This window comes from Onychostruthus taczanowskii, unplaced genomic scaffold (assembly GCF_017590055.1).
Source record: "Onychostruthus taczanowskii isolate IOZ18803 unplaced genomic scaffold, ASM1759005v1 scaffold53, whole genome shotgun sequence".
Classification (NCBI taxonomy): Eukaryota; Metazoa; Chordata; class Aves; order Passeriformes; family Passeridae; genus Onychostruthus; species Onychostruthus taczanowskii.
Window position 1 is genome coordinate 5,667,803 of NW_024502902.1, and position 16,599 is coordinate 5,684,401.

At 36.5% G+C, this 16,599-nt stretch overlaps 1 protein-coding gene across 2 annotated transcripts in view; it reads right to left on the minus strand.

Moving 5' to 3' along the window:
* Positions 1-2,241: 2,241 nt before the first annotated feature.
* Positions 2,242-16,599, minus strand: part of CRY1 (cryptochrome circadian regulator 1) — a 39,882-nt gene continuing 25,524 nt past the window's right edge. Inside the window, exons 3-14 of one of the 2 annotated variants that reach the window (XM_041416732.1) lie at positions 15,368-15,510; positions 13,813-13,997; positions 12,358-12,446; positions 11,646-11,786; positions 11,239-11,550; positions 8,631-8,782; positions 8,333-8,535; positions 7,471-7,572; positions 6,339-6,431; positions 5,079-5,150; positions 4,875-4,982; positions 2,242-2,910 (exon numbers count right to left, since the gene is read on the minus strand). In XM_041416732.1, the coding sequence (XP_041272666.1) occupies positions 4,879-4,982; positions 5,079-5,150; positions 6,339-6,431; positions 7,471-7,572; positions 8,333-8,535; positions 8,631-8,782; positions 11,239-11,550; positions 11,646-11,786; positions 12,358-12,446; positions 13,813-13,997; positions 15,368-15,510 (1,596 nt within the window). In that variant the 3' untranslated portion in view covers positions 2,242-2,910; positions 4,875-4,878. The remainder of the gene's footprint in view (positions 2,911-4,874; positions 4,983-5,078; positions 5,151-6,338; positions 6,432-7,470; positions 7,573-8,332; positions 8,536-8,630; positions 8,783-11,238; positions 11,551-11,645; positions 11,787-12,357; positions 12,447-13,812; positions 13,998-15,367; positions 15,511-16,599) is intronic. The other variant, XM_041416733.1, reaches the window with a different exon arrangement.

Consider the following 16,599-nt stretch of genomic DNA (forward strand, 5'->3'; position numbering starts at 1 on the left):
GTAAGCAGGTAGCACCAGTACACGACGGGCCACACAAAGTTCCTTTGCAAACGCTCAGGTTCTGAACGCTTGAAGACACTTAAAACTATTTTTTCATCCCAAATATCCCCTAAAGTTGTTCCTGCATGCTTCCAGAGTACATTTTTTGGTTTCCAAAAAACTCTCCTCTCCCCATCTCCTACTAGCTCAGGGAAGGGCCAGCTAAATCCCTTGGAAACAGAACTTTCTTGAGGAATGTTTTAAGCTCCATTTCTGGAGGAGAGCTCTAACAAGCAACAATAGCCCGGCCCTTATTCCATACTGGATTTCTAGCACATGTCCAACCCCTCGAAAAATCACAAGGGGGTAGTGGGGGTGTGAGGAGAAAAACCCTACGTTACAATGGTTTTAGTAATTTTTTTATGTGCAAAGCCTTCACCTTTTTTAATTTATTTTTATGTGATCACAGCACTTAGGTTGGAGGACTTTTATGAGGCTGTTGCTAATCTGAAGGCAACTTCTCCCCTTTATTACAATGGTTTTAGTAATTTTTTAATGTGCAAAGCCTTCACCTTTTTTTAATTTATTTTTATGTGGTCACAGCACCTAGGTTGGAGGGGAAGAATATGAGGCAAAGGGCTTTTATGAGGCTGTTGCTAATCTGAAGGCAACTTCTCCCCTTTCACACTAAACTAATCACAGACCCTTTTTTCCACCACAGTCCTGACACCAGAACTCCTCCAAGCCAGCACAGAAGTCAAACAGCATCTCCATAAATTTTCCTTTGCAAATCCAACAATTTGCCTACACCAAGAAGAGGAATACACTTTTCAGCACTTAAGAAGGGGGGAATTAACTTACCATAAAAATAAACTCCTTGGGAAATTTCTTCTTTCACCTACTGAACTTCCAGACTGGTTGGGGGAACGCAGTATTTAAGATGATGTTACCTTGATGAAGTTTCTCTGTGGGAGTTTCATAGCTTAATCATTCCAAAAATCTAGGTGGAATGTTTAATTTAGACCATATGGTTTTTTAATCTAAGGTTAGCAGAAAAATTCAGCATTATCTTGACAGAGTAAAACATGTCTTAAAGCAGTCTGGGCCTATTTTTTTTTTCTATTTTCAGACTACTTAAAAAAAAAAAAAAGAATTGTTTCTTTTCCTTATTATGTATGTCCCTAGGGCATCGCTCCACTTTATTTGGACCGATCTGTGGAAAATAGCATCTGCTTCTCTATTGTTATCTTTGAGTTTTTTTCATAAATTTCAAACATTCTCTGCCTCAAGAGAGTAGACATACCTCTATTTTCTTAGTAGTGCTTTTGATTTTGCTCTTGTATACAAATCAGTATGCAGAGATATTTACATTAACAACTATAATCTAAAATCTAGTACCACGGTAATTTATTCTGCCACAACAGCCCAGCTGCATATGTTGTTGCAAAAATCTAATCTGAATTTTAAACCAACACACAGAAGTGCCCACTGTCTAGAAGTCACCAATGTAATACTAAGAAAAAGATAATTAACTATTCTCGCTTTAGAATGAATTAATAGTACCAACCATATCAAGTTTGACAAAGACAAGTGCTGGATTCTGCACCTGACAAGAGTTCAAGAAGCATTTGGACAAAGCTCTCAGGTACATGGTGCCTGAGATTCTTGGGGATGGTGCTATGCAAGGCCAAAGGTTGGATTTGGAGATCCTTCTGGGTCCCCTTCCAATTCAGGATATTCTAGGATTTTAATCTGGGCACCCATTCAAGTAGGAAACTAACCTAGTCATATGCAAATTCATACTGCTTCTTCAGAGATCTTAATGGTCTAAGAAAACACTTAGATACAACTAATCTAAAAATTTGAGACAGTATTGACTGAGCATTCAAGCAAGTCTGAAATCAACATCCTCAAAAAGCAGCAAATTAATGCATTGCAGGAAAGACTTGGCAGCTATCAAACACATTGCAATTACAGCAGGGAAAAAAAAAACCAACCCAAACACCTAGATTGTGAAGAAACACTTATTAAATACATTGGTAAAAACATTTAATGGTCAGAATACATACATCCAGTTTCAAGAAAAAGGCCTGGATAATTTGAATATTGTTTTGCTTCATGATTACTTGGAAGTAAAAGGTAATATAGTTAATTGTTTGTGACTTCCAGATTAAGTCTAAAAAGAATATTTCTCTTCTTTCCTGAAACAGTTCTGTTTGGAAATGTAAGCAGGAGCAATAAACTACACAAAAGACAAACATATGTATCTATATATACAATTTTCTTTTATTAACAAGGTATGTCATTACTGAACAAGGCAACTGAGAAATACAAGGACTGGACATATACATGAAAATTTTACAACTGGACTAAAATTGGCATGTGTTTTATATACAGATGTGAGTAATTACGGTTACAACTCTACTGTATTTGATTAAACACAGTCCCAAGCACTTACAATATGAAAATATGAAATTGATCATACAGAGCTCAAGTATGGAATCTAAAAATAATGATTTAAAAACTTCGAAACTTTCTATTTTCATCTGTTTTTCAGAACAGCACTATAGCTTTTCCTACTACCATATACATGAAAGATTATCAAAAATATATTGATGGGTCTATCACTAATCATGAATATTTATATTTACAATAAGTTAGCAAATTCTTCACCAAATACTTTATATACAAAACTCAATCTGCCCTTTGTGAAAGAGTCATTAAAAAGTTAAAAACCATAGAAATGCCAGTTAGAAATAATGCATTGCAAAAATTGGACTTGTTTACAACAACTCAGAACAATTGAAAATAATTTATGAAAAAGTATGTACTTTTAGAACATGAACTCTCACAACACTTTAGCTCCAATACAGAGTAGCAGGAATTTTGTCCCAGGTGTTCTTTGAGTGGCAAACTTCTCTTCCAATCAAGCTGCAAGAAAAAAAGAAAAAAAACATTCTTAAGCAGTTTGATGTGAGTCTTACCAATATTGTTTCCCCCCTTCTCAATGCAGGAAGCCCTGTCCCAATCTATATTGGCCCAAATACTCAGAATTCTTATTTCTCACCTTAAAGGCTAAAAGAAGAAGGAAACAAAATAAGAGAAACCCAACAAAAGCCTCTGTACTCTGTACTTGAGTGCTATTCAGTAGTGCACGACCTTTTGCCAGCAGTGTTTTGAGTATGATCTTGGCTGATGTTTGTACGGATTATAATGCTTTTGCAGCATGCTTTGAACGCCCCTAACCAAATAATCTTCTCTGCCAAACTAAAAACCCCTCCAACCTGTCTCTCAATTGAAAAAGAACTTAGACAGGAACCAGACGTTCGCTCTGCAGGTACTTCTTCTACACAGACACGAGCACCTAAGGAATTCTGCAATACAAAACACGGATGCTGAATGAATCTACACACACTAAGGATCAGACAGCTACTGAAACACAGACTCTGTTGGAATTATGTTCCACTCAGGCCCATCCAGAAATCAGTTTGAGAACACAGAAGCAGTTTATAGGGCTTCCAGTATGTGAGAAAATAGCAGATGGATCACTCACTAAGGTCTCAGCTCACTTCCTCAATTGACAGCATTATGGAAACAGTGCTGTGGTTCTGCACTGAATCAAATCAGTACGACACAATTGCTCCAAATGCACTGCAGTAACTTCGACAAAGTGCTGCCACTGTATAACAAGCAAAATTAGATCTTGCTGTCAGAACCAAATAAAGTAGACTGAATTTCCCTTTTTATCTCTAGAGATGATGAATGTATCTCCTACACTTGTTGCATGGAATCCCCGTTTTCCAGTTCCAACAATGTCTCTCCATGTGCTATTATCTCGCTTGTTGTGCTATTCTTACTTATTCTTCAAATTCCATAATTGACTAATGCTCCACTTAGTTTTTTTAGACATCTTGATCACTTTTAACCTTTGCAGACACACTTCCAGTCTTGAAATCCTGTCCTCTCTCATTTCAGACAGTCTTCCATTATTTGGTTTCCTTCCTTAGTAATTACTCTTTGATTTAATTTAATCTTAATTCTTTTCAGGTCACCTTCCTTGTTCCTCTCAAATCAAGCTTACTGGGGGAAGAGGTATAACAATTTTGGCCTTCTCTTTCCTCTATCCTGTTCCCAACTTTAAAAACCACAATTGACTTGACTTCTCTGTGTTGATGATTTTACACACCCAAAACTCCTCCTCCAGTTTTCTACTTCTCTCACCACATTTTCACACCTGTTTATGCGTATCCATCTGCAATGACTTCTCCAAATTCAAGTCTTTTTCACCACAGTGTGACAAACTTGGGCACTCTGAGTAACCTGCTTCAATTACAGACCAATGACAAAGGCTCACATCTTCAAATCTTATTTGTCCCTACATCTTCACACTCAAGAACCACACCAGCATCTTGCAGGTTTTTGGCAGTATCTCTCTAAAACATGTACTGTTTAGTCCACTTATATATATCTAAACTAATCCAGGCCCTGAGCTCTTCCTTTTAAGTTGTCTTAGTCTCCTGATTCAGGTCACCATACAATCATGCAAACCATTCTACTGGCACAGCTTAAGGTGAGATGTGGGAACAGAGAGCAACTGAAGCTACTTAAGTAGCTCTGCTAATGTATTAAAACCACAGTTTATCCATCTTCCTTTCACTAACACCTGGATCTGCGTCTGATAATCTTCAGTCTGGCTCCACTTTTGCAACTACTTCCTATCTCATACTTCACAAACTCTTGGAGCCAGAATTTCATACTGTCTGTTTGTACAATCCCCAGAAAAGAAATATCTACAGCAATAGTTGAGGATCCTTTGCATTGCAGTGACATAAATGTTATCACAGACACAAAATCTGTACAGGACTTTGATAACTTGAAGGTGCCTCAGATCTTACCAGTTTAATTTGTGCTCTGTCGCTGGACTTTTGGTCCAACGCTCTGAGTTTCTTCTTCTGGATTTGGGCGTTTCCCTGCACTAATGCCAGTACCAAGGGCCGTTCTTCCTGATAATTTAAAATCAGTGTTTACATTAAGACTCTATTGCACCCTTATATATCCAAGAAAAGTTTTGGGTTTTTTTTCATTATTGTTTAAATTACCTGCTTGCAATAAGTGTGATTGCTGATTGTCTCCATGAGCATAGTGTAAGATACTACTTGCTTGACAGTAACCTGTTCAGATACAGTAGATATTTATTATACTACATAAAATTTAGAGCTGCAAGCAAGTGTAAAATTATGTTCTGTGCAACAACAAAAAGGAGCCAATTGATTTATTTTCCATCATCAAGAATAATCCTGCCAGAAACTATCCTGAATGCACAAGAGTTCTTATGCAAAAGAAAAATAAGCCTCATGGTAGTCTATAGCAGTTAAACATATATGCACTGATAACTGCAGAGTGAACATGTAGTGCCTACATATTTATGCATTATATTTGCAACAAGTAGAATGCTTGTATACCCAGACACTTTAATTATACGTTGTTATAAATTTTAAATTAAATTCTAAATTTAAATTTTATTTCTGCCAAGTCCTTTTTATTATTTTGTTATAGCAACGCAAATGAATCCCTGGCATAACTTAGTTGTGGAAAAACAAAAAAAAAAAAGGCAAGTTAAAAGAAAGATGAGAACTTTCTTCTGATCCATGTAAACTATCTACTGGCAACCTTGAAACTGAGTGTTCTGCGTGAATAGTGCAATCAGCAGAAGCAGTTGCAAGGTTTCTTGTTCTGAACAGTTGCGGTGTTCCAGTTACGTTCTGGGTGCTTAAACAAAACACAGATTACAGCCTTTCCTGATCAGTAAACACACCACCTCTGTTAAGACTGCAAAGAAACAAACAGTTGGGTTAAATTTCATTGCAACTTGGATCTATCACAAACCACAGCTTAAGGTTCTGTATACTTAAAGTAACACAAATTTGCTTCCACAATAAGAGACTACCCACACAAAACTGCGGAAATTAATTATATATGGAAAGAGCGGTAGTGAAATCGGGGAAAAGATAACATACAAATTTTGATATCCAATACACAAGGTGAACTTCTGGTTTTCAGTTTCTTTTAAAGTAGCCTAGGATAACGTTTATTTATATTTTTTTAGTCACATTTGTGATCCCTCCCACTCAAAGCATACAAATACTGCTCTAGATGAGCACTTTAGAGATAAAAATGACAAGACAAGCAAGTTCACTCTAAGAAATAATTTCCATGTTTCAAGAACAGAAACAAGGTCAGTTCATGGTGTATACAGCAGCTGTCACCCAAAATCTATCCATGCTACTTTGATGTTTTGTCTGGTTTTCCATAGTTGCAAGGATTTGGAGATCCTCTACAGACAGGCACTGCCATAATACCTTGCTGCTGAATTCCACTTGTTCCTGTATGAGAGTCTCCCAGGGCACATGACTGAACAACAGAATGACCATCACCAGTTCCCAGCTGAGCTCCTGGAGAGGCAGGGAAAAGACTTAAACATAACAGAAGGTAAAACTCTCGTTTTGGGATTTAAAATGTGGGGGGGCTTATCCCGCTCTTCAAGACATAGGATTTTTATTGTGGGTTTTAAACTTTTTTTTCCAAACCCCCTCATTACTGGTCCAAAGCTCTAAAGGTTTTTTTCTTTCCAAATTCACTGAACCTCCTACAAAAGGAATACATTTCTGATGTGAAAAGCGTAAGTACATGTATATATGAATGCATTTTAAAGAGAAAAGAGTGCACATGATTTTTAAAAATAAACCTTTCTTGTCTTATACACATCCAAAACTTATAAGAAATAAAAGCACAAGCACTCTGCTTTCAGGAGTTCGTATTTTAAATCTTTAGGAGAACTGTACTGGTTAAGAACAATAAGGTCCACCTTCCTCCACAATCTGCTTCTAACCTTGACCAAGGCCCACAAAGAATATAAAACTGTTAGATTTCCAGTTCTGCTGTATCCTTTTACATTGAAGAGTCTAAGGTGTATATAGTTTTTAAGATACACCATGGGTTAACACAATCTTAACACTGTTCTTATTTTTTCCTAGTAGAAATAAATAAAATAAATAAATTTAATAGAAATAAATAAATTCCAGTAAGCAATCTAATGCCAGCATTAGAAAGCTTTACAAGTTAATAATTCTCACTTGAAAGTTTACAAGTCACTCCTTATTACAAATATCAGGATGGTTATACACTTCTAGGACAAAATCATATTCAAATGCTTTTGAAATCAAATTGTTTGAGACTAGTTAGTAAGTAATTTTTGGAGTGGGAAAAACACAGATGAAAAATATTTGCATATTTGAGATTAAAAAATAACGTAAAGATGTCTATATACAAACACTATCAAGCAGTGAATAAATTTGAAACATTTGTGACTTGCACTCAGAATTGTCTTATGAAAGCAGTTCTTTCTTATAATACAAAAAGGCAAGGGCATTATAAAAGAAGTTTATGTAGTTCAGTCTCAATTATTCTATGTATTGAAAGAATTTGACTGACCTCCTGTACTACCACAACCAGAAATGCTTTCTCCTGGTGAATAGCCCATTAGGCCACCATTTCCATTTCCATTTGGATTAGAAGGCACAGTTGCAAGAAGACCTAAAAAACAAGACAAAATATATAAAGAAAGATAGCTAGAGAAAAAAAAAAATCAAGTGCAGCATTCTGTTTTCCTTGTGATAGCCAATTTTTCACCCTCACCTTGAGTGGTTTACTTTTATGACAGGAGAACACCTCTCTGTCTTGCCTGCTTCTGTTTCTTGCCAAACAATTTCAGTTCACATTTACTTAATTTTTTCTACATCATATTCAGCGTAACTTTTCCAATATTCCTTAGTTACATATATCCAATATGTTGGGTTTAAGTGCAACATATCCTGATTCAATACCCAGTATGTGAACATACTGACTGCTCACACCTTCCTGAGCAATACCGTGCACCTGGTTTAACTCTCAGAGCAAAGGGGAAGAATCCACCAGGGGCTGGGTTGGTGCTTACTTCTGCAACAGCATTTGCATAAGCAAATACAGTATTGCCAAAGTTACAAACCATATAAAATTTCTAATCACTGGTACTAAAACTTAACTGTACGAGAGTTTATCAGAATGCACAAAAGACCCAGCTTAACAAAAACACTTCCAAAGACCCAGAGAAAAAAAAATCCAAGCAATATTTGGAGAGCCAGTCCCCTCAAACTCTTTCCTTTCTCAGTTACATATAATATTTACTTGGATACAAACCCTGGTCACCACCCTGAGCTTAGACCTGACTCTCACTGCTACAAGACTAAATTATTAATTGCTAGAAGGTGAGAGAAGTTTTATATAAAGAAATAAAGCAAATAATCTATAATCCTACCTAGTCCTCTGTATCGTGAAAGCTGCTGGTAGATCTGTTTCATCCTCTCAATATTCAGACGGCTTGCCTCTGCGTGGTTTACCATTGGTTTGGGATAATTAACTCCTATAATACATTTTGCAGCCTTCTGGATGCTCTCTGGGGCATTCCAAGGATCATAAATGTATTTTGCAGGGAAACCTCTAAGTACTGGCAAATAACGTCTTAAAAAATAACAAAAGGGTAAAAGGTCATGTTAAGTATAAAGCTGCTCAATAGTTTAAGCAACACCCACTGCAATTTCCAGATTCTGAGTTACCTGATATAATCCCCATTTGGGTCAGTTCTTCTGCCAAAACCCACTGGGCAGTAGCAGTGAAAAAACTGTTGAAAGAAGGAACTACAGGATAGCCACATCCAGCTTCCAGCATTCACACTCCAATCTGCATCAAGTAACAGCTCTTCAAAGACCTTAAGAAATCAGTGCAACACGTTAGTCTGGGCGTGGCGCATCTTCAAGACACCTACTTTTTCAGGATTAGCTCTTGAGTTTCTGATTTCTTACCTGGCAGCATTCACAGAATGCTCAGTATGCAATTGCAAATGCCTTAATGCCAAACTCAAGAACAAAATAAAAAAATCATAACCAGGATTTTATCCTGTAAACAAACTTGTAAACATCTCAGCAAGCTACATATTCTTCTTGAAAAATAAATCCCCAAAGGATGGCTGGAGCCTCATGGCTTCCAAGTGGCACTTGCTATTTTCAGAAGAATTGCTTCATCACATTCCAGCTGAGTAGGCTTTGCAAACTTCCAGAAAATGGGGAACATACAAAGTACATTTTGAACTCAAATTGCTGGTCTGAATACCTCAACTTGCACAGCACCTTTCACTACGTGAGGAATCCCAAGAGTAGAAATGAAGAGTTTCTGGGCACCCCAAACATGCAGAAGTTGTGCTCTTGAAGCTAATAGTTTATCTAGCAAGTCACAGTTTTGAGAACACATTCAAATTCCTGGAGGCATTAGGAACCACCAAGAACACTGAAGGATGGTATGACAGATAATAAATTCTGGTCTGAAGACAAAAAAAAAAATATTCCAAACACTTTGATTCTAATTTGTTACCCCTATTATATATTTAAAAACCCCCAAAACAACAACAAAAACAAAACAAACAAACAACAACAAAAAACACACAAAAAACCCCTCCCAAAACATGAGCAAGCTGAAGATTTATGAGGGTTTTACTTTCAATCTGGAGCTCAGTAGCTGTGAAACATTCAAGTTTCCAGCACTGATTGCTTTTTCATCTTCAACACAGACAGTACTAACTTGTATAAAAGGAAGTTTATCTGCTCAGTCAGATCACTAGCAATGTATGCTTACAAAAAACAGAGCGAAGCCTCATTCTGTGAAGGACAACACTCAAGGACCTTTTAAAAAAAGAGTGCCTCTAGAAGTAGTTTTAAGAACAGATCCTTATTTAATACATATTTTTGCAAGTTCTGATTTTCCTTTCGAACTTGCATAAATTCCAAATCGACCACCTTTCTTCATGCTAAGGCACTAAAAACTCAACATCATAGTACTGCCATCCAACTTCAACAAGCATTATTCCTATACATGCTCTAAATAAGGTAATACTATTAAACAATGATCTCTCTCAATCTCTTTCTCTATACACTCAATAAGGCATTTATTCCACAGTATACACTGAGTAAGTGTTACAAAAGTATCTTTTACTAAATATCTGCAACTACTTGGGAAAAAAAGTGTTTTCAAAAAATAGGATTTATGTCAAAACACTTTCAAAAAGTGTTTCAAATAGATGGTGACTCATAATGCAACAAGATCTTCAGACATGAAGTGTGTAAGCACACAATTGTTCCACTAGATGCTGCCATGCAATAAGACTTTGGAAGTAACACCATGAGGAATGCCAGATTAACTTTTGCTAGCTATGGAAACTTGAGTTGAACATCTTTCCACTGCACAAGTCTGGGGCCTTCAAATATCTGTATTATTGCAGAAGTAAGAACAAGCTGCCATGTATCTGTAATTTACAGAGTAATTTATCTGGAACATACTGAGTTACCTATGTATGTGCATCTTCAATGTCTGTATTTGTGAACTGCAGAAGTGACCAAATTTTTTTGAAATGTGTTTGCTTACAACTGATTTGTTAAGGAAGAAAATTTCATATGATTATATACATACAGAAATATGATCTCAAAGTCCTGATGGCAATTAAATTTTTTAGATTTCAAAAATAAAATTGTCTGATTCTCAATTTTTCACAGGTTATTATTGCTCAGTAAAAGTTATGCTATGCTTCTAAAATTGATTCAAAGGCTTAATTAGTGAGAATAAATTATTCCCTTGTTTTCTCCAAAAACCTGACATCTTAGATTTGAACTTCAGCATCTTATACTTGCATAAAATTAACTGCATTAAGCCTTCAGCTAAATCATGTTCCTTTACTCACAGTTCTAACACTGGGCAACGTGACAGAAATTGCTGAAAGGACATTCTCAGTTTTTAGTTTTCTCTCTTTTATTCACAAAGTACTTACCCTTTGCAGGGAAGCAGATGCAAGATATGAACAGAAATTTTTCACACACAGAATGATTGGGTAAAAAATTAAATTACAGTATTATTATTGTAATTATTTGTCAAGATTTAGGAAGAAATCTCAAATTTTAAAGAACTTCAGACCTATTCTGACTGCAAGAATATAACATTCCAATAAAAGGGGACATTCAAGAGGCAAAATTTCAGCACACCTGGTTTATCAGAACCGATTTAGTTTTGCCCACAGTCTAAGGTTTAAAATTCAACTTACCCCACACAGCAACAATTCTAGAATGACCAACTGAAACTTTAACAGGCACTTTTAAGAAATTCAAAAATAAGAAACATTACCTTCATTCCTTCTTCCCAGCTAATCCAGAGGTCCCCTCGAGTCAAAAAGCATGCTACAGCATGCCGGGCTAAATGGTGTATCCAACCTTCCTGACGAAGTTGTGTCATAATTGCATCAATCCAAGGAAAACCTGTCCTGCCTTCTGCCCATTTGGCCAAAGCCTCAGGATTCTTATCCCACGGAATTTGAACACAGATAGGATTCCCCTCCATTTTATCAAACCGTGGATTGTTAGTCGCCGCTGTGTAGAAAAATTCACGCCATAACAGCTGGCCATAGAGGGAGAGGGGAGGGGAGCTGTTCTTTTTTACCTGAAGATCACCATTAAAGAAAAACATTTTATTAGGAGAAGTAGAGGATAACCATGGCATCTAACAACATGTGTCTGACTATACAGAAGTCCTACCTTTTTGTACAGATCCGTTAACTTGAAATAAAAGAGCCGACAGGACAAACAGCCAAAGCGGAGGTAGGGACTAAGCCCCGTAGGGCTTGCCAGAAGGGAATTTGCATTCATTCGTGGTCTTTCAAAGTTTGCTACCCAAGCCTTAAAAAAACAAAACAAAACAAAGCCCACACAGCAAAATTAGACTACAAGCTACACAGCAACTTAGAAAGGGAGAAATCACACACTGTCTGTAACTGAATCCAAACAGTGGACAGATGGTCAGGTCACCTACGATACACAGGTGCTCATTTTGAATCAGCAGAACCTCTAGAAGGTAATTCAACTCAATGCAGAAGGCATGGACTGTCTTCCAGAGCTATCTGTGCCTTTCTTTTAAATACACTGGAAACCTAGACAACTAGCAATACAATGTCAGAAGACTTCCCCTTCAAAGTTACAAAATGTAGTTTTTTAAAATAAAATTACTTCCAAAATAAAATTAAATTTATAGCATAGAAGAGTAAAACAGACTGTCTCTAAAATTCATATCAAAGACATGAATTTTATCTTTAAAAAACAAACTATTGATTTATATCATTGAGGCTTTGAGTTCAGGTGTGTGGGCTTGATTTTTTTCTTTAACACAACTTGCCCAAGTCCTTTTAGGTTTCACAGTAAAGAGTAACTATGTTTCCCAGATATGTCAGACTTGCAGTAATCTGAAACACACCTTTCGTTCTAAATGCCTTTCTAAGCGTGTGAGAGCTTCAGTTTCTCCCCCTGGCCATACTGCAGAAGGCAAACCGTCTGTGTCAAAACCTGAAAGACAAATTGAAACAAGGAAATTGCTTGTTTGTTTATACTATAAGGCAACAAAATTATAGCATGTTGATACTTGTCTACTGCATCCTTAGAAAAACCGTAAGTTGGACACCTGAAAAAGTCTGTTTTACAACAGAACACAACCAAGTCTTCTTGAAGAACATCCAATACCTTGAACTTGCAGCAACACTCAAATTTTTACTTTTACATTTACATTAACGTACATCAGAAATTTTATGTGCTGAATTGTCTTACTTCAGTCCCAATCCTTCTGGTTTGGTTTTTTACATGAAGTGACCCCTCAGATTTTCCAAATCTGCAATATGCAGACTATCCTAAAACCATAACTTTTTTTTTTAAATGGTATTAAGAAGCAACAATTGCTTTTGTCATTTGCAGAATGTCTAAAAACTTTTCCACCAAAGTAAAATTATGAGTGCCCTCTTCAGAACATTCCTAGAGATCGCTGACCTCAACTTAAATAACAGAGATTGTAAATCTGATGATAAACACGTATTTGAGCCGCAAAAGAAAGATAAAAAGAAGGTAATCAGATTTTTTCCACATCCTCCCACCTGCCCCAACATTGCTCACCAGATGTGTGGGAGAACATGTCTGCCTATATTTTAACCACTGCATAGCAAGATCATTGCTTCTTATAAAGGCTTTAAAAACCAAGGTCTGTTTTGTAAGAGTTTGAATGGACTAGACAGGGAAGTAACAGGTTAACCAAAATCTGTCCAGACCCTTTTGTTAGCAATTTGGAGGTCACAGCACATTTGACTGCATTTTGGGATGTGTGGGGAAACAGGAAAGAGATGAGAAGCTTCACGGGACAACAGCTGATACTATTCCTTAAAATTACATTTATAGAAATATAAGACTTTTTTTCTCCCAGAACCCTTTTTTTCTCCCTTTAGAACCTTCTAAAGTAATTAACTGTGTTATTAATATATTTTTTCAGTATATCAAGAAAAGAGGGCAGGTTTTTTTAAAGAAGTTTGTTAAATGACAGATAAATGACCCGAAGCACAAAGATACGAAGTGTATTTAATACAAAATGAAGCATTAAAGACTATTAATTAGTAGCTTAATGATTATTTGGTACCTTGGGAAAATGGCTATGCTGTATTACAAGAAGCCAAACAGTACTTAGTATAGTTCAACCTAACCTGTAATTTACCAGAAAACAACCAAAATTTACAGAGTTGATTATCTTTTTTTGTTCCTTTTGTATGCCATAATTGCACCAGGTTAACAATTACCCACTAGCAGGACCTCACTTGTTGTTTTAAGTATCGTGTTTTTAGTGGTAGATTAGATCTTACTTGTTTCAAAATGTCAAAGCAATCTCAGAACATACCCAGCTCTTCAAGTGATGGCACACCATATTTCTCATCGTGGTCATCAGAAACTGGAGTAGTACATTTTTTCATTACTTCTGGGGTTATAGTCTCCACAGGCATCTCCAGGGGTTCCATTCTACTAATCAGGGTCTGAAATCGCTTGTAAGTAAGCGGAGGCTGTCCTCCATTTAATTCTATTATTCTATATTAACGAAAAAAAAAACAAACCAGAAAAGCATGTCAGGCAATAGTATTTAACAGTTTTTCTTATAAAATATACACACCTATACATACACAGAAATATCTTCTTACCTCCCTCCGGCTTACACAGAATCCCAAATACATAGGGTAATCCAGACACTTAGAACTTTAAATATACCATCCTTCTTTCCCCATGAGGGAGACATATAAACTAACTGTTTATAACCAAGTCAATTTTCTTCATTCCCGAGTTATAGAAATTCCCTCATGAACAAGGATATAATGAACATGGACAGCTCAAGGCAAAGAAAAGAACAGATCAGAAGCAGATAGAGATCCTAGCTACATGCAGAAGTATCCAAGTCACGTAGAAGGCCACAGTATTTACGTTCAAAGAAATTCACTTTCCCCTTCTGGTATTGAGAACAGTAGTCAATATTAAAACTGTCTTAATACGGGGGGAAATTAACATGTAGCTTTTACACACTGACTGACTAAAAAACACAGTTTTGTGTTTTGCATTGCCATTTTAAATATATCTGCAGTCTTGGAAACAAGGAAAACTTCGAAGAAAAATTTACAAACTGATAGATGGAACCAAATGCTTATTTAGCAGGGTGTTTGGGCGGGAGGGGAAAAAAAAATTTCCAATTTGGGATTAAAAAAAGTCATCTATTGGTTTCAAAAAGTAAATACTTCCAATTTCCCTGCGCTCCCATATCTCTAAAAGTTTCTTATAGATCAGCTTATAAAAGAATAAAATGGGCAGCTACCACAATAAATCACCTAATGTTAAGAGAAGACAAGTTATATTTGTAACAAGTTTGTGGATTATGTTTCTAGGGAATTAACACAAATCCATTAAATAGATCTGTGGAAAAATATAACAAGACATTAAGGAATAGCAAACAATCCCCAATTACTTATTGAATAGATAATTGGTAGGAAACAGTTCTTAAAAAATCTTAAAGAACTTTCTCATAACTTGTGTACAAAAAGTGAAATAAAGACAAAACAAACAAAGCAACTAAACAAAACCAGATGTTATTTGGGAGAACCTACAGGCTTGTTTGAGGAACTTAATTATAAATGACAGCTAATTAACATAAACATTATTTTCAAAAGAACTCCAAATTAAAACTGCATTTCAGATTCAGTTACATATCTTTTTTAGGAGTTTCAAAGTTCTACTCAGTATGTAATAAAATTTGGATGGATGGATAAAAGTGAAACATAAAATAAATGTGTAGTTTTCCTAACTATGAACTGCCTGGTGCAGGAAGTAGCCCACAATATATAAATAAATACTACATAAAATTCCAAGGGTTTTTTCCCCTCCTTTTTTAAAATTCAAGGAAAATGGTAACTTACTTGTCCAGGTCATACAATGTATGCGAAATCCGAACAATGACCTCCACTCCCGCTTCACTAGCCAGCTTCTTGATAGCTGCATCTCTTTCCTTCCCAAATGGTTCAGAATCATATTCAATAGAAAGTTTTGCAATGTTCCATTCCTACAACACAAACCAAAAGTGTGGTCCTTTAGCAATTCAGCTGCATGATGGAGGGTCAGCGAAAGGAGAACTGGAAGGACAGGGACAGAATGGAATGTCAGCTATTACCTGTGGATAGTTATCAGAGATACAGAAAGATCCAAAATATATTAGGCACCCAGAATAACAAAAATAAAGTCCAACTTTTTGGCATCTAAGGAGCTATCAGGCACAAAGAGCCTCCATCTGTCCTATTACCATGGGTGCTCAGTAATGCAATGTGTAATGAACAATTTCCATGTAAATTTTGAAAACTCATCTCTAACTTTAGGATCCACATACCTTAAGAGACTCAAGAGAAGAGGAAGATGACGAAGGCTGTCTTCTGAACATGGATCAACAGCAGTACCTTGCCCTACACAAAAGCTTTTTACATGTCTGTCAGCTTTAGCAGCAGAACCAAAGTTTGATGGGAGGGGGTGGAAATACTGCCCTGCCCTATCACCCAGCACTTTCTTTATCTTTTCCAAATCACTTCTCCTCACTCAATGTTCAAATTCTTAATTTAAAAAAAAAGAAAAAAGTCTGTCTTCTACAAAGAGAATGCCTTGTGCCTTGAAGTCTAATATTCTTTATGTCACAGATGCTGTTACCAAGGCAAACAGTCACAGGTGAGGAAAAAGAAGGAAACAAAGGGATCAGTAACAGCTAAGGCTTCTGCAACAGTAAGAAATTGGAAAGGTGGAGTATGCACAAGATGATCCTAGAAAGCCATCACTCCAATCAAATACCCTTCTAATCCCTCAGAATCTTAATGACTTGATTTAATACACCCTAGTATTTCAGAGAATTGGATTTACACCAGAGACAAGGGCACCCAATGCTAATCACCTAGGTGCGATTTCACTACCTAACTCCAGCTCTCTCCTAGATGAAGCCCAGCCCTGAGAATAGATGATTTCAAGGAGTGCTTGCTCTCTGAAACACGGCTGTCCCACCATCCTTAAGTCTGCCAAGACTAACCCAGCAGGCCTTAAATCCTCAAGGAACTTCCTATACCATCACGTAACATTTACTTCCCATTTCATAATACTCCATAACATAAAACCA